Source organism: Microtus ochrogaster, chromosome 7, assembly GCF_000317375.1.
Source record: "Microtus ochrogaster isolate Prairie Vole_2 chromosome 7, MicOch1.0, whole genome shotgun sequence".
In the NCBI taxonomy this organism is placed as follows: Eukaryota; Metazoa; Chordata; class Mammalia; order Rodentia; family Cricetidae; genus Microtus; species Microtus ochrogaster.
In genome coordinates, this window is record NC_022014.1 from 44,658,873 (window position 1) to 44,680,255 (window position 21,383).

Sequence of the window (21,383 nt, forward strand, 5' to 3'; positions counted from 1 at the left end):
CTCTGCAAACTAGTTTGAGCAACTTTCTGTTTCTACTCCACCCATTCCCACCCCATCCCCCTAAGAGACCCACTGCCTGCTGTTGGCCTGGGTCTGTGTCCCTAGTCCAGGGTTACGCAGGCCCAAGGTTCTAACAGCGGTGTTCACAGAGCTCCACATGCTAAGAGGTGGGGAGGCAGGTCGGCCCGCCAGAACCTGGAAGTGGTTTGGAAACAAGGCGCGGCCCCATCCCCCATCAGAGCCACGGCAGCCCTGCATCCCTCCCCAGGCTAGAGCACCGGCCCGTAAAAGCGACTTCAAAGGGCCAGTGCCTGGTGTCTGAGCTTCCACAGCCTGCTCGGCTCCGCAGCCAGGCGGGACCTAGACATCGGAGCGGACCCTATTCTGGGGAACTTCAATAAGCGGGTTGGGGGTGAGGGGTGCAGCCTGAGAAAGTGAGGGGCGGTCCTCGGAGCCCCCAAAGTGGGAGGGGTCGGGAGCCCGCGGGGCCAATCGGTGTGCGCAGGGCGCGGACAGGACGGAGGGGGAGTTCGGGGGCGGGTAGGCCGGGGGCGGGGCGCGGCGGCCAGGCAGCGGCAGTGGCGGCGGCGACTCCTCCGTGTCCGTCTCCAGCTCTGGCTGTAGCTCCGGCCCGCGATGCCCCACTCGGTGACCCTGCGCGGCCCTTCACCCTGGGGCTTCCGCCTGGTGGGCGGCCGGGACTTCAGTGCGCCGCTCACCATCTCGCGGGTGAGTACGACCCCCGCGGGGCAGGAGGGTGGTCCTGGGGCTGAGCCCCTGCTTTTGTGGTAGACCGAGGACCCGGATCCTCGACGTGCCTGAAGCTTGAAAGCAGAGTGTTGGTCTGGGTGACCTGCGTGCCTTGGAAGGGAGTTCCAGCAGAGTAGCGCAGCCCCACCCCCCTTCCCGCACAGTCTGCCCCATTTGGTGGTAAGACTCCCCAAAGGGTTCACACACTCGCTTCCCACAGACTTTCTTTAGGGTAAGTCACTGTGGGGCCAGGAAAGAACCCTCAGACTTGGTCCAGGAGTCTGGGCAGCTCTACAGAGGCCCAGAAACTCCTCAGACCCAACCCTGCCTAAAGTTTTGGGGCAAAGTAACTGAAAGTCTACTTCCCCTATCAAAGGTCTGGGTAGCCCTAAAGGGTCTGCTGTCCTGAGAAGTCCATCCACTTCCCCACTCGGAACTTCAGTTTCTCCTCTCCTCTCAGTCACTCTAGGGGAAGCGACCAAGAGGTACTGTTGGCTTCTAGGCAAAGGGGAGACTATGAGGCTATGTCATTCCACCTCCTTTACAAGCCATCACAAAGCCAGAGACCAGTACACCCCAGTCCAGGTCCTCAAGGGTCCCAGGATCATACTCTGCTCCTAGACCTGAGGCGGAGGAGGAAGAGGAAGGGGCACAGCCCTGGAGAGGTAGTTAGTCTGATGATGGAGAGGAGGAGCTCGGGGCCTGAGGCAGGGATTCCCCAGCCTTGAAGCCAAAAGAGAAGAGAGCCCAGGCTCTGCTCTTGGTGGCTCCCAGGCCTGAGGGAGGAGACAGATAGGGACATCCCTTCTCCCCACAGGGGCTCTTTGAGTTTTGGGGACTTGTGTCAGGGGACTGAGATCCAGTCTGCTGCTTCCACTGGCCCTAAAGGCTGGGCCAAGATTTAGAGACTTCTTCTCAGTTCTTGGGAAGGGATAGGCACCCACCCGGTGGGTGTGGAATCATGGAATCCTCTACACGGGAGCCTGGGTGACAGGCAGGACCAGCTGTCCTGGGAGGCCTCCCACATCTGTCTTCTCCACCAGGTCCCTTAGGCCAAGTGAGGTCTGCCTTCAGCACATCCGGGAGACTTTCATCTCCTTGTTCCCCCTAGAGATCACCTCTCTCTGTCTCTGTGTGTGTGAGAGAGAGGGGTGGGGAAGGGGAGAGAGCATCCATGTCTGCTTGCTGGATCACGCCGTGTATCTACAGAGGAGGACTGGCGAGGGTGTTAGGACAGCCAACGGGCCAGGCACCCTGGGTGTGAGGCCGCTGACAGGCTCAGTGGCCACGGCTGAGTGCTGCAGGCGGCTGAGAGCTAAGACATCTGTTGCCCACGCGGCTGCCTGTCCAACGGGGAAAGGCCTCCACACGTCAGCAGAGGCTGTCTCCTGGCCTGTTTGGCACTGGTGGGGGCTTGGAGGGAGGAGGTAGAGGCCCCTGGTGGACAGACGACTTGGGAGAGAGGCATCCTCTTCATCCCCCAGAGTCATGTGGCAGTAGTACCCCCACAAGGAGCCAGGATGACTGAGCCTGGGTTAGGGTGGGATTTGGGAGCTTTACAGAGCTGGGGAGGCACAGGCCACAACTTGCCTAGCAGGTACCTCAGGGGCAACACTACAGGGACTGATGATGTGTGGGCTTGTCCTCGCTAAAGGGCTTCTAGATCCCTTCCTGTGTCTTTCCAGAACCTCTCCTATGTTTCCAGAGCCTCCTTTCCCCAGAGTCCAGTAGAAAGGTGCAGCCGCATGCAGACAGTAGATGGGATGATTGTTTAGCTGGGTTGGGAGCTTACAGTCTTTGCCCAGGTAGCCTCTGGGGTCCCCAAAGTCAGTGATAGGTAAACTGTGATGACCATGGCCTCTTCCAAGCATTGCAGGTTGCCAGGCTCCACCCTCTCAAGTGTTGGTACCAGCACCTTCCCAGCAACCAGACTTGAAACGAGCCTTGCTGTATGCCTAGCCTCTTATAGAGATGTTATATGCCATGAAGGAAGTCCCCATTGCAATCGTTAGACTCCTGGCCTCACGTTGTAGATTGGGATACCGAGGCACAGAAAAGTTAAGATACACAGGGAAGGGGAGTGTGAGCCTGGATCCAGGCCTGCTTGGAGTTTGCAGTGACTGTCTGGTGAGACGCTGCGACCCTCTGTGGCTCCCACCCACCACAGGCGTCTGCAGTGGGCACAGCAGGGCCTGGAATGCAGCAGGTGAGGGGGCTGACTCATGCCCCAGATCTTCATCTGACCTCACTACCCTCATCTTTCTTCCGTCTGTCTGGTTATCTTGTTCTGCACAGCTCGACGACTGGCCAAACCCCACCACTTCCAGTGATTTCCTTGTTTGGAATGTTCCAGGGTTCCCAACCCCATGAGAGACGTCAGTGTCTCGCCCTAGGGCCTATAGACCCTGCAGTAGCTGGCCCCTGCAGCTTCTCTTACTTGGTTGCTTCCACTTTTCCTTCACTAGTGATGCTCCAAGTCGCATAAGCCCCCTCCTTCTCTCATGGATGAGCCATTCTACCGCTGGGTTTCCACCCGGTGTGCTAACTCCACACTCTTCCTTTTCGCACAGAATCACAGTGGCTGACAGGGTGAGCCTTGATTTGGACCCAGTTAGCCTAGGTTAGAATTCCGACTCAGCTGTTTATTGGTTAAATATTTTTTTTGTCTTCTTTGGACCTCGGTGGCTTAGTCTAGGAAATGGGCTTGCCGTGAGAATTCAGGAGACAATGCGTGCAGAGGGCAGCTGGGAGTCACGGTTTCCTGGCTTCGAGCCCTCTTTGACCAGAACTCCCTAAGCTCAATGGCGCTGGCCACATCCCAGCCACCTCTGCTTCCAGGAACTTCCGCCACCTACAGGGACCTGAAAGCACCCCTTGTGCTGGCTGAGTCATCTTGTAGCCCGCTAGCCCTGAGGAAGAAGACTCCTGTCCAGTGCGGGACTGGGCCACAGTGCCCTTGCTCTAGCCCCCTCCTTGTTCGTCTGTAGGCATGAGAACACCTTTGGCCTCACCTGGTGACTGAGAGGTTACCCTGTGCCAGATACGGAAACGTTCTGGCACAGATAGGTACTACACAGGTACACACAGGGAGCTCTGACAGAACCTTGACAAGGGAATGGGGCCCGGTGGTGCCAAGTGGGCACCTGCCCCAGGAGGACAGGTTTGTGCAAGTGCCCGGTGCCCAAGCCCAACGAGTGAATATTTATAGTGGACTGGTTGGCTAGGGCATCACACTCTAAAAGAGAAGTTTCCTTGAGCAAGATGGGGAGATAATTCAGTTGGGAAAGTGCTTACCGTGTAAACACACGGACCTAGGTTTAATCTCCAGCCCTCTCATAATAAAGCCAGGTGCAGGGCTGGGGAGATGGCTTAGTAGGTAAAGTGCTTGCATAAGATTCTGAGTTTGGATCCCCAGGACGCTTGCAAAAGCTGGATATGGTAAAGCATGCCTACAACCTTTGCACAGGGGTAGGTGGTGACAGGCAGATCCCAGAAGGTCACTGACCAGGGAGTCTAGTGAAAAATGGTGAACTCCAGGTTTTGTAAGAGTCCCTGTTTGAAAACAATAAAAAAGGCAGAGAGCCATAGAGGAAGACACTGATTCTGGCTTCTACACAGGTACACACAGGTGAGCACACACACACATACACACGCGCACATGCACACACACGCACACACCACATGTATACACACGGGGGTGGGAGGAGAAAGCATATTTCTTGAGGCAGCCTATTTCAGGGCAAGGCAGCTTGGGCAGTGCCAACACCATGCTTCTAGCCAAGGAACTGCCAGCGCCTGGCTTTGTCCACTCTCTTAGAAACTGGCTGAGCTGAGCCTGCCAGGGTTGCCAGGAGCTCCCACCGCCAGTCCCACTGATAGCAACAAGGTCATTGGCAACTCTCAGGCCACAGAGAGGTGTGGGCTGTTCATACCAGGCAAGAATGAAGACTCCTTGTCTGTTTCCCGTCTGTCTCCAGGGTGCCCTGCCACCTCAGTCCCCCGGGGTTCTTATTTAGACATCTCTGTGTCTCTCCACACCCTCATCATATGACCAAAAGTGCTTTAGTCTGTTGGGTCAATAGAGGACTCTAGGGGTCCTGCAGGGGACACTGAGTTGGAGTTATGGCCCCTGGAGTACAGGCTGTCAGCTGGAATTGGATGGCTTTGAACTAGCCTGAGGAGGTGATGTACTCACCCCACTTCTAATTGTCAAGGTGTGTTGGCAATGCAGGGGTGCAGGTAATAGGGGCACAAGGAGTTACTGGCGGAGGGACTGGGGTCTGCGCTGAGGCCTAAAGGAGGAGTGGGCTAGTTAGTAAGCAGGGTTAAAGGTCAGCAGAGTGTACCAGCTGGAAGGAACAGCATTTGGGGAAGATGTGAGTGCTGGCTGGTGCTTTTAAGTACCCTACAGGTGTTTAGATGGGATAACCACAGCGTGATGGAGCAGGTGAATGCAGGTGGGCATGAGAGGTGGGATCAACTAAGCAGGGTCAAGGGCAGCTTGAGTAGTGCGTTGTCAGTGTAAAATACCTAATACGTATGACATGTCCACGCTCTGTGTATGTCTGGGCATTTTATGTCCTTGTGTGTCTGAGTGTACCTTGCATGTCTTAGTGTACCTACACAGACTATAGCATTGCCCTTGTTCCAGGCTAGAAGCCCTTCCTTCATATATCCTTACATCTAACCAGGTTTGCAGGGGCTGGAGACAGGTTTTGAAATCAGAGGCCACAAGGGGACCTCCGCCACCCTCTTAGCTTGTCCACCCACAGGCACAAGGCCACACTGGCCAGGTGCTGAGGTTGAAGGAAATCTAGTGCAGAAGGCCACATGATAACTGTGCCAACCATGTGATGTCTCTAACCACAGGTTCATGCTGGAAGCAAAGCAGCCCTGGCTGCCCTGTGCCCAGGTGACCTGATCCAAGCCATCAACGGCGAGAGCACAGAGCTCATGACACACCTGGAGGCCCAGAACCGCATTAAAGGCTGCCATGATCACCTTACCCTCTCTGTGACAAGGTAGAGATGGGCAGGCTGGGCTGGAAGGGTGATAGGCCATGGGCGGGGGGCTGGGGGTGCTGGCCAACCTGATGAACTGAGCCAGCACAACCTTTCTGCCTCAACTTGGAGCACACCATCCAGGCCCAGCCCTAGAGGCTAGTGCTGTCATGGAGACTGAATAGCACTGGTTAGCCCAGAGTGCTTTGTTGCCTTTGCGATAGAAGAAATAAGATCTTGAGCTGGGTGGCACACACATACAATCCCAGTTCTTAGAAGGCTGAGATGGGAGCAGCAAGAGTTCAAGGTTAACCTGAGCCAAGTAGTCAGATCTTATCTCAATGCAAAAATCAAAACAAACAAATGAAAAATCCACGTCAGTCCTTTTCCCTCCTCCAGGGACCAGTTTGGGGACCAGCTCATCTGCAGACTAACTTAAAAATGCAAAACCTAGTGTAGGCCCACTTTACAGATGAAGCTAGCAAAGTAGAGGACACTTTAAAAAAAAAGTCACATAACTAGGCCATAGAGAATAAGTGTGCGCTTGCTCCCTCCTCCTCCTCCTCCTCCTCCTCCTCTTCCTCCTCCTCCTCCTCCTCCAGTGGCTGCCAACCTTCTGACCAGTCCCACAGCTGTTCTGTCTCAGCAGCTGTCTTTACCAGGGCCTATGACTCTGTTCTGGTTAAATCTGGATTTGGAACAAGCTTTCCTTCCATGGACCACGTAATACTGTGCAGCCCATCCTGAAGAGATGGGGGTGGGGGCAGGTAACTGTGCCCCAAAGATGGTGCTGGTTCGAAGGTTCAAGCCTCTGCCTTGCTCAGGCACTGGCTCTTTAACCAGTTCCCACGAGCAGTTGTGGGATCTCTCCATCTGCCTTCCCCGCCTGGGTCCAGAGCCACAACTCAGTTTGCCACATTCACTGCTAACAGGGACTTTCCACAACCCCCTGCGGATCAGTGTGGGCGAAACCATCCCAAAACCACAACACAGTTAACCCATGCCTGATTGATCCATTGGTTCCAAGCCTTTAAACATGATGCAGAGGGTTATGAGGTAGCCCCTGCTTGTGCCTGGCCTGTGACCAGGTCCCTGTTGGGGTCGGGAATCTCGGACATTCCCTTAGCTCTGAGCAGCTCAGCTGCAAGTCTCTGCTCCATTTGGCACCCAGAGGGCTCCCCAGTCTCATCTAGACCCTTCTATCTTAGGTACCCACACGAGCTCTGTGAGCCTGTGTTTCCTTTCCCATACACCCCGTTTCTCACTCTCTGCCAGACTGAGGCATGGCTGGTTAGGGGAGGCTTTGCCCACAAGTAGCCTCTGAGGCCTCCCAGTTTGGCAGGGTTCCTGGGCCCTGACTCACCTCTGGCTTTGTTCTCTAGCTGAATGAGGGCAGCCATAGAGATGGCGGAGCTGGGGGGAGGCTCAGAAGGGTCCTGAGTCAGGAGATTCCCAGAGAGAGTGATGTCAGGGATGGGAACGGGGTGGAGATCCCCCTTCCTTCCTTCCTTTCCTGGTCATTTGTTCCAATCTAGGCATGGATGGAGCCAGGAGGCCACTTCCCTGTTACATTTTGGGAATTACAGTCTCAGAATGCCATGTGGTCATGGAGCAGATGAGAGCACAGGGTCCATGACAGGGCCATGCCTCCAACACGTGCTTTACCCCACCCCACCCCACCCCACCCCTGACCCCAGACTTCTGTCAGGGGCCGCCTTGTCGTCTTGACGCTGAGTAGTGAGGTTTTCTAACCTCGCTCAATCCGAATAAAAACTCACGGCTTTCCCTCCCTCCACCACCTCCAGTCTGCACACACTAAACTTGGGGGATTTGACAACATGGCTACCTAGACTAGACCCTCAGCCCAACCCTCTTTCTACTGGGCCTACCTACAAGGCCTTTGTCTCTGCTCCCTGTCCAGCTCACTCCTTGGGGCTATGCCAAGGCACAAGGCACGTCTTCCTCCTCCTTCATAGATTCTGCAGAGGGTCAGCCTGGCTAGATGAGGGACTTGGCATTCTGCTTAGAGCAGCTTCCCTGCCTCTGGCATCCTGCTAGCTTCCCCTGCAGACTGAGATGTGCAGGAAAGGCCTTGTTTCCCTCTAGACTTACTTTACATGGAGCCAAAGGCAGGCATCTAATAACCCGAGTCAGACCACATCTCTCAGGCCTGTTCCATGGATCAGAACCTTCCTCCTCTCAACCACGCCCTGCCACAGGTAGTCTCTGTTGCCATCATTAGCACCTTTGCATAGCCCAGCTTTTACTTCTTGTTTAGTTTAGAGATGGACAGCTGGAGCCACCTGCAAAGCCCGAAGTGGAACTCAATATATGCCTAAGTCCTCCAGTCTTATCTGACATCTTGGGCTATTCTCATGGCACTGGGTACTTGGTGCTCTCTGACCCTTAGAGCCCAGGCTTATGCCATTCTGGGCAGATGTTTAGAAAAATATAAGGCAAAATAGCCAAACAAGGCATCCCTGGTTTGTCATACTGGAATTCGGAGTAGGAAGATGTGGTTAGAGCTATTTCAGAGGTGTCACTGGGGAACCTAGCTGAGAGGCTAGCGACAAAGGCTGCGAGGAAACCGTTGGCCTCCAGAAGACGGTGAGCAGAGTGAACAGAGGTGACGGAGTCAGTGTGGATACCGTATTAAATCCCTGAGCCACTGAGCTGGGTGTGATGGCGCACACTTTTAATCCCAGCACTGGGGAGACAGAGGCAGGTGGATTTCTGTAAGCTCAAGACTAACCTGGTCTATATAGTGAGTACCAGGACATCTTGTCTCAAAAATAAGTAAATAAATACATAAATAAATACATAAATAAATCCCTGAACCAGCAAGGGGGAAGGAGGCAGGGCTGAGCTCTGAGAAGTCCCAGGAGGCCTCTTGGTTGAGGGACATTATTTCCACAGCCTAACCAGACTTGCTATACGTCGCCTGCCAACCCAGGGTCCACACGCCCTCCTGGCTTGCCTCTCCTAGAGCTACTGAGTGGCAGGGCTGGGCCCAGAGCCCTTAGACCCGCCTGTCCTGCTTATGGCAGGTTTATGATGTTTTTCTCCCTCCTGAGTGGTGTTTGGCTTTTGGTTTCTATGGTGAAGCAGGAATTTCCTAATGGCCTGTTTCCCATCTGGGCTGGGCAGACATCAGTGATGACTCTGCCTGAGAGGGTGGAGGCAGCAGGAGGGGAGGTGCTCCCCCACAGCCTCCATTTCACCTCCCTGAGAGCCACCCAGGCCCCGGCCAGAGGCTGTGGAGGTCAGAGGATGAGCGGGACTAGCTCCCGGCTAATCCATGTGTGAGGCCTGGCTTGCCTTGCTGTGATCTGAGCCTCCCGGAGTGGAGTTCCTACAGTGAGGGAAAAGAGTGGCTGAGCTGCAAGCTCTTCAGGAATTAGATCAGGGAGGGAACACGTAGCCTTGCCTCAGGAGGGCAGACCTGAGTTTGTGGCTTCCGTAGATACTACTGTGCTAAATGGGGAAATGCTGAGACATAGCCTTTCTCCCTGCTGTGAGCCCTAAACCTAACCCCTCCTGTCCCTGGTTCCCAGGCATGGAGGGGGCGCTGATAGGCAGAGACATCTCACCCCCACAATTCCTGTTGCAGGCCTGAGAACAAGAACTGGCCCAGTGCACATGACGACAAGGCTCAAGCACATAGGATTCACATTGACCCTGAGTCCCAGGTATGTACAGATGTGGCTGGCCTGGCCCTGCTGACTCGGAGTAGACCAGGGCAGAGGAGCAGGCATGGCCCAGATTCCACTTATACTAGTGAAATTCTTACTTTGAGTTCAGATGGCCAGGACATACAGTGAAAGAGAAGGCTCTTCTGGGCCTTGCCTGCCTATATCCCATGCTCTCGAGGTGGTGAGCACCTGCAATGGGCTTGTCCCGACTCCAAGCAATCCTGCATTCTTGGCAAAGGTGCCTGTGATGGACTGGCGCTGGGCTTGGTCTTGGCTCAGGGTTTCCACACTCTGAGCTAAGGTTTACTCCCATACCCAGAGATGCCAGATCAAAAAAAGTCAACAGACTTGGAGAGAGATGGGGGTAGGGAGGTGGCAGCCTAGAACCATGGGTGAACTTAGGCTATGGCCACGCCTGTCTTGTGCTAGCCTTAAGTACTCTGTCTGAGGCTGGGGAGTTCTTGTTTTGTGTCGCATAGACGTTGCAGGTGTTGTCCTGTCCTTAAGAGAGTGGGGGAACCCAGATGCTGTAGGATCTCAGGAGGGGTAACCAAGTGCAGCAGGTTCAGATCCTTAGAGCTTGCTCCATAACTGGACAAAGTGGACCCTGGGCTAATCTGTGATGTAGCTTGATCCAGAACACTCAACATGCAAGGCGTGCTTTTGTCTGCTTTCTTCATTCGGAGGGAAAGACCAGGCAGTGAGAAGAGGTTTCAACAAGAAGTCAGAGGAGAGGGCTCCCAGAGAAAGGAAGGGTATCCAAGCCCAGACCTTAGGACCCAGACAGAAGGGTGTGGGAAGCGGAAATGTACATGGGCAGGTGGGAGAGCATTTGCAAGCCCAGGGCCAAGAGGCCAGAGCAGAGAGAGGGTAGGGAGGGGCGAAGCATAGCTACCAAGAGGCTCTCAGGTCCTTTGTCCTGGACTTCAGCTTGTCCTGGAAGACATCTCATCTGTATCTTTGAAGCATTCTTTGCTCTATCTGAGGTCATGTGGGCAGGGAGGAGAGAACAGATTTGGCCAAAAACAGCCAGGCAAGGAGGACCAGAAGGTGGGCAGTTCCTATGAGAAGCCTACCCCCTCTCAGGGCTCCAGTGCTGAAAGGACAGTGGAGGGGCTCACCGGAGACAGACCAGGGTGAGTGAGCCCCAGAGACCAGGGGCTGCTCCCCTTTGGGGTTGGAAGAGGGGGTGCAGAATGGCTCCTCTTTAGGCTTGGGAGGCTGGAGCTGCAGAGTGGCTTCCCTACAGGGTCAGATGGCCAGGACTGCAGTACAACTTCTCCTGTCCCCATTCTTTTCCTCAGGGTTTCCTTCAAAGGCCACTGTGCCTGCAGTGGTGGCCCTTACTGTAAGGAGACTGATTTTCCACAAACAACAGAGCAGTCCTCCCCCAGCTGCTGCCTCCCCTTTTGTACTTAAAAGGTCGTGGGCTCCATGGGTGGCGACAAAAACACCCTACCCACCCCTACAGGGCTGTGTCCCCAGAAGCACAGACATAAGGCTCATTGTCCCCACACTGTTCCCACCCTCTGAGTGTGGGGGTGGGGCTGGCTAGAACCATCAGAGAGGGAGGAAACCACACTTAGCCCTAGGCCAACACGGGGCATCCCTGGCACGCATCCTCCAAGTGGAATGGGGCAAGGTAACTGTAGCCTTAGAACCACATTCTCTGCAAGGCCACAGGAGACCCCCTTTTCTCAAGGCCCATGTGAGACAGAGGGCCCGTGGGCCACCCAGGGTGGAAGAAGCTTAGCACTAAGGAAAGCTTTCTGGTGTGTGGGGTGGGGGTGGGGGTCTTGAACACCCAGACTGCTGCGACTCGGCCTTGAAGAGAGCCACCTGTCCCTCTGGGTGCAGTGTTCACCTCCATTCATGCTGAGTGTCCTGTTGTCCTGTGTCTAGTCACCCTCTCGTTGACATTCTTCTGAGACTGCGCGAAGCACATCAGTACTCAGAGCATAAGGTGTGTGCTATACTGCCAGCCAGAGAGAGGAGACAGAGAGGAAAGGGCATGCAGGAATTCCCATGACAGCCATCCAGCCTGACACCGGGCTGTGCTAAACGCTTGGTGCAATCAGTCATCTTACTTCATCCTGAGAAGCCATGATACTGGGCCCATCCCATTCTCCAGGTTAGGGGAATAACGGTTCAGGAATAAAGTGCTCCAGGGGGTGACAGAACTGCCACTCAAACACACACCAAGGTCACCACTGAGTTCAGACCTAGAGAAACCTCTGCATGGGTGGCCGTGGGAGGGGCCGTAGCTCACTGATGACCCTGCGGTCAGCTCCCACACCCTGCTGGGTGGGGGTGAGAGGGTGAGTGAGGGACCTGCCATCCTCCCAACCTCTGCTTCCTGACTCCCATTCCCCCCTTTCCACTGAAGTCGCATGCAGCGCTCAGCCCCACCCCCTCCCCAGTCCAATCCCTACCGACCACAACCCATCTGGTCCCCATTATAGGCCGGGCCTGCCTGCCTGTCTACCCTGCAGAGGCATGTGTGCGAGTGCTCAGGTTTCCAGGGCCTTTCACTGGGGACCAGGGGTCCTGCTGCTGCTGCTGTCGCCACCACAGCAGCATTGGTAGGGCCCTGTTTGGCCTGTGGTGAAATTTGAAGGGCAGGGTATGCCCTACCCTGCTGATTCTGTTCTGCAAAGATCAGGGGAAATCAAGGCAGAGCCTGGCCAGTTTGACTGCTTTAGTTCTGGGAGCTGCCTGAGCTCAAGGTGGTCTTTTTCTCATTAGGGAACATTCTCTTTCCTTCTCACCCGGGCTCCCTGTCCACACTGCAGAGCTGAAAGACACACACACACACACACACACACACACACACACACACACACTCCCCTGGGCTGAGACACAGCAATGGTCTAAATTTGAGCTTTATCCCCTAAATGAGGCTGCTTCACCTGCCAGGCCAGGTTTAACCGCTTGGCCTTCCCCAGGATGACAAGCACTGGCATCCAGTGTGACCTTGCAGGCAGGAACAAAGGTGCATGTAGGGAGGTTGGCTGGCCTGTGTGTATTGTCCCAACCCATGTATATGTCTTTAAAGGTACTTGTGAGAGTAGTTGTGCCCCTGTTCACATTGCTGTGGACTCATGCTGTGCCTTGTGCCTGTGGTCTGAGGTCAGCACAACTTTGGGCTCTACACTGACACAGGACCCCAGACCCTGTTCAAACCTACACCTCAGAGCTCCTATCCTGTCCTTATAGGCTGAGGAGCCAGCGCAAGCCATCCCTCACCCAGTTCTTTCAACCATAGGCACTGGGCTTCTCTTGGAGTAGTGGGGTCCAGTTCCCACTCCTTGTCTGCTGCTCCCCTGGAAAGCTGCAAAAGTGGGGAACAGGGATAGGATGCAGGCCCGGAGGAGCTGACCTCATGGCGGCATGCTTTTACCTCAGACTTCCCTCTGAAGGGCCTTCACGGAAGCACATGGGGGCCCTTCCAACTATAGGATAAGAGTTTCTTTTTGTATTTCCAGCCATGGACCCCCTGAGTGCTTGGGTACAAAAGCCTGGAAATGTCAGAGCAGAGGTAGCTAACCAACATAGAATATATGTTATTCCATATAACCTGGAATAGCAGGGTGAAGGAAAGAGCATGTCAACAGGAAGTGCCCAGAGCTCAGAGGACTGATGCTGGCACCATAGCCTAGAGATATCAAAGGAGTGGTCAACAGTGGGCAGAGAGGACTGGCATAGCAGGGTGGAGGAGGAGAGTCAGCAGCAGTGGTCAAAGGTCTCCTAGTGCCTCAGACCTCACTCTTCCAGGACTGCAGTCCAGTGACCAGCAGGCGGTCCTCAGTCTCTGGGTTTGGGCTGGACGACAACAGATCAGGCCTGGGATCTCCATATGGTCAGCCATCTCGCCTTCCAATCCCTCACAATGGCAGCAGCAATGAGGTCACCCTGCCAGCCCAGATGAGCTCTCTGCATGTGTCTCCACCTCCCAGGTAGGACAGAGGCCAGGCTTCTGAAGCCACACCCAGATCCATCCTAATCCATCAAATCTCAGCCATTCCCATCCTGACCCCTAAAACTTGATCTTGGAGCCCCGCATAGTTATAGTCTGACCTATAAGGCTGCCAGAACCAAGGCTGGAATGATCACATTAGTCTTCCATTTCTCTCCTGCCCAGTGCTGACACAGCCAGGGTTCTCCCTCGGAACCGGGACTGCAGGGTGGACCTGGGTTCAGAAGTCTACAAGATGTTAAGGGAACCAGCAGAGCCAGTGGCCTCGGAACCCAAGCAGTCTGGATCTTTCCGCTACTTGCAAGGGATGCTAGAAGCTGGTGAAGGTGGTAAGGCTCCCAACACCTCTCACCTGCCTCCCCTCTGTCCACAGGGCCCCAGCTCACCCTCCACTCCTCCAGCCCTTCCAGCCAATGCACACCTTCCAGCCACCTGCCCCTCTTCAACTCCACTACGTCTGTCCCTTCACCAAGACTTCACCCTCTGGTTTCCACTTCATCACAACGTGGCTCCCCCCTTACCTCATGCCAACCAAGCGCTTCCCCTCTAGGCTTCTGACCAGGGCCCAGAAGTAGCATCCTGCAGAAATGGGGGTTTTAATCTCACTTACCCCATTCATACAACCTACCCTCTGGATTTCAGGGGAGCGGCCTGGGTCTGGTGGTCCCAGGAACCTCAAGCCAGCAGCCAGCAAGCTGGGTGCTCCACTGAGTGGCTTGCAGGGGCTACCAGAGTGCACGCGCTGTGGCCACGGGATCGTGTGAGTACCCCCACCCTGATGCCCACCCTGCTGTCCACCCTGCTGCCCACCTGCACCACCTCTGCTCTCCAAGGGCCCGGATGGAGGTTTGTCCTAGAATACGTTCATCATCTGTCCCTCTTTTCCCCACCACAGGGGGACCATCGTCAAGGCAAGGGACAAGCTCTACCATCCCGAGTGCTTCATGTGTAGCGACTGTGGCCTAAATCTCAAGCAGCGTGGGTACTTCTTCCTAGATGAACGGCTGTACTGCGAGAACCATGCCAAGGCACGAGTCAAGCCGCCAGAGGGATATGATGTGGTGGCCGTGTACCCTAACGCCAAGGTGGAAATCGTCTGAGCTGGGAAATCTTGCCTCGCCTGCCTCATTTAATGTCCCCCAATGGCCTGTGTAAATATATGTCCTCCTGGCCTCTCTAATAAAGTCCTCTGCTTGCTGGTGTCTGGTCTGCCAACTTCCAGTACAGGCCAAGGCTCCAGTGTGCCGGAAGATCAATTCAGGTGCCAGGGCCAGGCAGGTCTCGTGTTGTTCCTGCAGCCTTGGTTGGATGGCAGACTGTCATAAGGGATAGCTTCGTTAATACTGAAGTCAGGTGCCACTGTGTAACAAGGAGTTTGACCTGTGTGAGCTTAGGAAAGATGATAGCTGAGACCCAAGAGATGAGGGAGGCAAGAGTCGCCACAGAATCAGGAAATATTCAAAGGTAAGCATGGGCCGTGAAGGCCCTGGTGTGCCTGATGTCGGTGTGAGTGGTCAGAGGTGGCCCCTAGTGACCTCCATGGGTGGTATTCACTTGCTGGTTCCCTCTCTTCCCGGTTCTCTCTCTTCCCTGTGGTTCTTCCATCCTTTCTGTCCACACAAACTCACCACCATTTCCCCCCTCTTCTATCTTCATCCTCCCACTAGGGGGCGTGCTTGATTTCTCCATCATGAGACTAAAGGCAGACATTTAGAAAGATCACGTCCTTTCTCTCTGAGATACTTGGTCCAGCATTAATAGAAATGCTATACTCCCCGGATGCCCCCCCCCCGTTCACTCAAAGTGGGGTCTGTCTCATGCCTTGTGTTGACATGAACCTATTCAGATTCTCATCTTTAAAAATATAAAATTTACAGAGTTGAGGAGTGACTATTGATGGCTGTGGGTTTTTTTTGTACAGTCTGGAGAATGATCTACAAAAGCCATATTCTCGGTTTTGAATTAGTGAGATCATTAAACATATAGTAAGGCGAAGTAAAAGAATAAATGGCAGAGGGATGCATGGTTAGAGGCAAAGCAAGATCAACAGCATTCAAAACACCCCAGCAAGCATTGACTGGGGGAGCCTCTTTAAGGCAGTCAGCTGGAGTTCCTAACAAAGAGAGTTCCCTTGGATGAGGCTCCAATGAAAGGACAAATGGCAACAGATAGGGATGACATCATCAAACGGACAGCCACAGCATCCATCAGATACTGGCTGGGGAAACCGAGGCAGTAGCTGAAGTTTCTGAGTGAACCTTCTGTAGCTGAGCTTCAGCTCCTCCATCGGAGGCGCTTTCATATCAAGGGATAACCTGTAGTAAAACCTGGTGGAGACACACTTGTAGCCGTTCTCAGAGGTGCTGTGTTCTTCCACCCTGTCAGAGCTAGAAGGAAAGTCCATCCACAGAAAGGAGCCTTAGACGGCACTTTGAGGGGGCTGGAGAAACGGCTCAGCAGTTAAGAGCATTGGCTCCTCTTCCAGAGGACCTGGGTTCAATTCCCAGCACCTACATGGCAGCTCACAACTGACTGTAACTCAAGTTCCAGGGGCTCTGATTCTCTCACACAGACATCCATGCAACCCTAATGCCAGTACGCATAGAACAGAGGAGGAGGAGGCACTCTGAGAGAAACATGCTTGGGTTCAAAACTGACAAGGAGAGTATCCCTGACTCCAGAGTCAGCTTCTCAGTGAACTCAAAGAGCACACAGTAATTTACCAATACAATGTGCATCCCAAGCCCACAGCTGTCCTGGATCCTAAATCTGTGGACCCACCTCCCTGCTTGCTCTGGTTGAGAAACTACCATGGTCATTTGTTTAATGAGCCCAAAGAATGTCCACTTCTGGTGCGTGTTCTGTGCTACCGCAGGCAGCAGAAAGCTGTTGTCTCTTCCCATTCTACCCATCTGTGTGCAGCAGGACCCCCTTCCTCACGCTCTCCGACGCTGTTTGCACTGTTCCTATATGGTAAATAAAGCGCAGCACGGAGGAGCTTTCCTTTTCCCTTGCTCTGATGACTAATGATGTTAGTGATGAGCCTTCAGCTGTCATTCACTGCGAGCTTGCTGCACATCCAGGGCTGAAGTAACAGCAGGGAACAGGGTGTCCCTCCCCTCACTCCCTACGAGTAGTTCCCATAGAAATTATCTGAAGCTTTTTGTCCATTTTCCCTGGGTTAATTTAATTTCTTATCAGTAATTGGTAGGAATTTTCCATACCCCAGTGTGTGTGTGTGTGTGTGTGTGTGTGTGTATGTGTGTGTATGTATGTATGTGTGTGTGTGTGATATTTTTTCCCTGTGTGTGCACAGGTGTATGGAGACTAGAGGTCAATGTTGGGTGTCTTCCTCTTTTGCTTTCCCATCTAATTTCTGAGACAAGGTCTCTAACCAGTTCAGTTAGACCAGGCTGCAGGTAAAGCTCCAGGCTCCTCCTGTTTCGTCCTCCCTGGCATTGCAACCATAGGTGAGCATCCCTAGCGTATAGGCGTATGCCACCACACAGAGCATTTTACGTGGGTTCTGGGCTTCTGAACTCAGGCCCATTTCACCAAATGAGCCATCTCCCCAACCCCCTTCCAAACTCTTATAGGAAGCCCTGCAACTGATCTATTTACTGTTCCCGTGACATCACGTGGCTTCAGTTATGACTGTGTTAGAGTTTAACAGTTAATCCTTCCACCTCATTCTCCCTTTACAAACATCTCAGAGGTGTTCTTGTTCATTTCCAGTAGTCGGTGAGTGGGTGTGCTGTGTCCTGGAAAACAAACATCTCTGAACCATGACTGGGGAGCTCCCTGGATCTAGAGAGAGAGCTGACATAGAGGTCTTTCCTCCAGAGAGCCCCTTCCCACCCCCAGAAAGTCAGTAGCTCTGTCCCCATGGAATGCACCACATTCCTTTTATTCTTGTGCCTCCAGCACTATCTGTTTTCTCCTTGTACCACGCCTAGAGCTATCTCTGTCCTGCCTAGACCCCAGGGCGTGTGGGAGCTCTGGGGTCAGCATCAACTCTTGTGCTTACCTGTGTGCTTTTACATTCATACACATGCGTGCGCGCGCGCACACACACACACACACACACACACACACCCTTTCCCTCTGTTGTCTTCTCTCTGATTCCTATATGCTTTCAGTGGGAAGTAAGTCCTGGAGAACAATCGCCCAAATCCTGCACCCCCAGCCTCAGTTCATCCATTCAACTAAATATTGACCAAAAACCTTCTATGTGCCAGGCATATTAGGAAACCATTTTGAACAAACAGAACATGGACAGAAACTGGGGCTGGAGGAGTAGCTCTACCAGTAGGGTGCTTACTTAGCATGTTACAAAGTCCCAGGCTCAGTTATCAGCATTGCATAATATGGGAGTGGTGGTACACACCTGTAATCTCAGGACTAGGGAGGAAGTGGTAGGAGAAGCAGAAGCTCACGGCCATCCTTGACTACGTAGCAAGTTCTAGGCCAACCGGGGCTATGTGAGATCCTTTTTGCCCACACAAAGGCACAAACTGTAAACAGTAGTGTGGAAGGAATGAGGATGCTCAGTGAAAAACTATATAATTAGCTTTCTACAAGGGGCCTGGAAAGCCCTCAGAGAGCAGGTGGCACAAGCAGGGACCTGCGGTGGTGAGCGTCTGTCGGCTAGACAGGCAGAAGGAGCAGAAAATGCAAAGGCCAAGGAAGAAGCTGTGCTCCAGTGTTCTAAGAACCCTGAGCGGTACCTGGAGAGGTGTGAGCGAGGTGGCTGAATAGCAGGTTAGGTTAGGGCCATGTGGGGGTGGATAACATAACTGTGTTCATCTTGTAGACCTTGGCAAAGATTTTGGCTTGTACCCTGAGACAGGAAGCCAGAGATCTGGCATGATCTAGACTTACGGTTTAACCAGAATGGCTCTGGCTGCAGTGGGGAGACTCTACTGTAAGGGGCAAAGGTGGACGCGGGAAGCATGACTGCGTCCATCCCTGACTAATTCCTAACTAGGCCTCGTTCCTCCACCTCTAACGCTGCCCCTGTCAAGATCCTCTACATGTCCTTTCCCGGGCTTTGTGAGAGCATGGCCTCCCAGCGTGCAGTGCTGTCCTCAGGCATGACCCCACGTGAGAACTAAGAGAAGTTTGAAGGCCACAGTGCTGTGCTACTTATCTGTTAAGTCTTCCATGGCTCCTCACTGCTCATAGACAAAGTCTAAAAGCCCAACCTCTGCTCACGAGGTCCTGTGAGGTCAACCCTCCTACTCCCGCTCATAAGCCTAGAACTCCAGAGATGCCCATCTGTGCTCACCATCCAACCCCCTAACAGATGCTCCCATGCCTCCTTGATCTTTGGAATTTGACACCTAACCTTGCCTTCTGCTTCTCTGAATGACAGATAAGCTTTATTATTCCTCACCTTACTCCCTGAGAGACAAAGAAAAAATAGCAGGTGTGAAGGGCCCAAATGCTTCTGTGTGCTAGCATTCTGTAACCAAGGACCCTGCCAGGCTGGCCTCCACAAGACCTGCTGTGTTGCCAAAGCTGATTGACCTTGAACTCCTGATCCTCCAGTGCTGGGGTTGCAGCTTTGTACCACCACACCAGCTCCCTCCGAATTACTTAATGGAAGCAGAGTCTGTAAAAATGTTTAAGGGTAGTCAAGAGGTGTCTGCATTAAGTGAGAACTATTCTATGTCCTTTTGTCACTGTGGGGAGCTATGTCTGGACCCCCAAAGAAATCAGACCTCATCTGCACTGGTATCTGACCTGGACCCATTTGGGGCTGAAAGGCTGAGGCCTCCATGGTTCCTACAGGGCCCAGGACCGTCCTCAGCCATGTTCACTAAAAAGCCCTACTAGCCAGGTCTGAGTATGTCTCCCTCCCCAGCCACTCAGAGATGGAGACTTGGAGCTATTCAATCCAAGCACCAGCTTGTTTACGTCAGAAACAGCAGTGGATGGACAGACAGACACTCTCCTACTTTCTGGGGTGTGTCTCACCTGCAGGCACACGGGATGTCAGTGCCCAGCCACAGACTCAGAGAAAGGAATTACACTGAATGATAAGTATAATGAGGCTGATATGTCCCAGGCCTTCCTGCCAGCCCTGTTTAACTGTTCTTATCTTTCTTTATTCCCTGCATCAACCTGCAAGGAAACAAGATGATCCCTGTCTTGTACATGAACTCAGAAAGGCTAATGGCCTGGCCGGGTCCCACACTCTTTAGCTAATCTCAACAGAAGGAAAACTAGGGCAGATGCCTGTTTCCTCCTGAAAAGTGCTACTTGCTCCACCAACAGCCTGCGGGCTGACCACGCTGCTTCAGACTGGGCATGATCTGTCTCCGATTAGCAAGATCCCCAGAATAGCCCAGAGCACAGACTCACTCACTGACTCAACACAGACCTGGATCCTCCCCCCCAACCTGCCTGAACACACAACACTGGCAGCTGTGGGCCCGAGTCAAAGCCTCAGTAGCCATGACAAAATACTGGAGCTATAAACTTAAACATGGGAAAGCTTTCTTTTGGTTCCCAGTTCCTATCCATGGTTGGTTGGCACTACTGTGCTGGGGCTGTGGCAGCATTATAGATCGTAGCTGAATGATGGAAGAGGTCTGTTCGCCTTATGGTGTCCAGGAAAAAGCAAAGAAACAGGGCCCCAGGATCCCCTTCAAAGGCGTGTGTTCTTTTGCTTCCTTCTGCTACGCCCGCCTCCTGAAGTTTTTCTATTTCCCAATAGAGCCAGGGCTGGAGACCAAGACTTGAAGATGAAAATCTTCAGGAGACATCCAAGATCCAAGTTATGGTACCCCTGAGGACAAGGCTGGTGCCCACGGCATCTGGTCAGCAACTCAGAAACAAATGAGCCCACTTGATGAGCTGTCTGATGGGCTCCCAGGGTCAGGTCACGATAGCCAGTAAAATGGTTTGTCTTAGTTCCCTAGTGGTCCCTGGAGCTGCTGAGAGTCAGCTTGGTGTTGCATCCTCCTAGCCTCAAGGGTTCTAACTGACAACCAGAGCGTGCCACATCTCCCATGGAGAGATTTCTGTTTGGGGCCGATCTCAGCCCTGGCTCTCCTACAATATCAGAGACTGGATGGGACAGTTAATCAAGGTAAGTGAGTCAGGCACAAACAGGCATACACACACGTGTGTGCACACACACAGACACACACGCACCATGCTAATGTGTTGAAATAAGAGCGGCGGGGCTGCGTCCCTGGCACCCGGCCGCCCACATGGCTAGCTTAGCTTATGCCCCGAAATAATTACACGGAAACTGTATTCTTTTAAATACTGCCTGGCCCCATTAGTTCCAGCCTCTTATTGGCTAGCTCTTACATATTAATCTAACCCATTTCTATTAATCTTTGTAGCCCACGAGCTGGCTTACCAGGAAAGATCTTAACCTGCATCTGTCTGGAGTGGGACAATCATGGCGACTCACTGACTCAGCTTCTTTCTCCCAGCCTTCTGTTCTGTTTACTCCACCCACCTAAGGGTTGGCCTATCAAGGGCCCTAGGCAGTTTCTTTATTAATAAGAAATCACTCCCATATCACTAATGCACTTTCAAAGTATCTTTTCTTCGGCTACAGCTTAAAGCTTTTGTGGAAAGAAATCTCCGAGGATTTTTTTTTTTAAGATTTATTTATTTATTTATTATGTATACAACATTGCTTCCATGTACGTTTGTATGCCAGAAGAGGGCACCAGATCTCATTATAGATGGTTGTGAGCCACCATGTAGTTGCTGGGAATTGAACTTAGGACCTCTGGAAGAGCAATCAGTGCTCTTAACCTCTGAGCCATCTCTCCAGCCCCCATCCGAGGATATTCTTGTGCTTCCCTGACAGCCTCCACTAAACAGAGAACTTGCTACACAAGCCGCAAGAGGTGACGCTAAAACAGACGATCATCAAGGTGTCTCACAAGAGTATGCTGACCACTGGCTACTGGCTGGCATCATGCACTGTGTGAGTTT

The 21,383-nt window shown here is 53.1% G+C and overlaps 1 protein-coding gene across 2 annotated transcripts; it reads left to right on the forward strand.

Annotated features, from left to right (window-relative positions):
- Positions 1–575: 575 nt before the first annotated feature.
- Positions 576–14,943, forward strand: Pdlim4 (PDZ and LIM domain 4). 2 transcript variants are annotated; one of them, XM_005350080.3, is made up of 7 exons: positions 576–729; positions 5,620–5,771; positions 9,361–9,439; positions 13,217–13,398; positions 13,584–13,747; positions 14,061–14,178; positions 14,314–14,943. In XM_005350080.3, the coding sequence occupies exons 1-7, from the start codon at positions 637–639 to the stop codon at positions 14,516–14,518; spliced, it is 993 nt and encodes a 330-aa protein (XP_005350137.1). In that variant the 5' UTR covers positions 576–636; the 3' UTR covers positions 14,519–14,943. The 2 variants fall into 2 exon arrangements, with proteins under 2 accessions (XP_005350137.1, XP_026635847.1); XM_026780046.1 differs by lacking the exon at positions 14,061–14,178 and having other exon boundaries at positions 14,314–14,384.
- Positions 14,944–21,383: the final 6,440 nt, after the last annotated feature.

What these genes read in the sequence shown, in the direction of transcription:
- Pdlim4 (XM_005350080.3), top strand. Translation starts at nt 637, where the DNA reads ATGCCCCACTCGGTGACCCTGCGCGGCCCTTCACCCTGGGGCTTCCGC. An exon ending in CGCCGCTCACCATCTCGCGG is followed by an intron (nt 730 to 5,619) that starts GTGAGTACGACC and finishes CTCTAACCACAG; the next exon opens with GTTCATGCTGGAAGCAAAGC. An exon ending in GCTAGAAGCTGGTGAAGGTG is followed by an intron (nt 13,748 to 14,060) that starts GTAAGGCTCCCA and finishes TCTGGATTTCAG; the next exon opens with GGGAGCGGCCTGGGTCTGGT.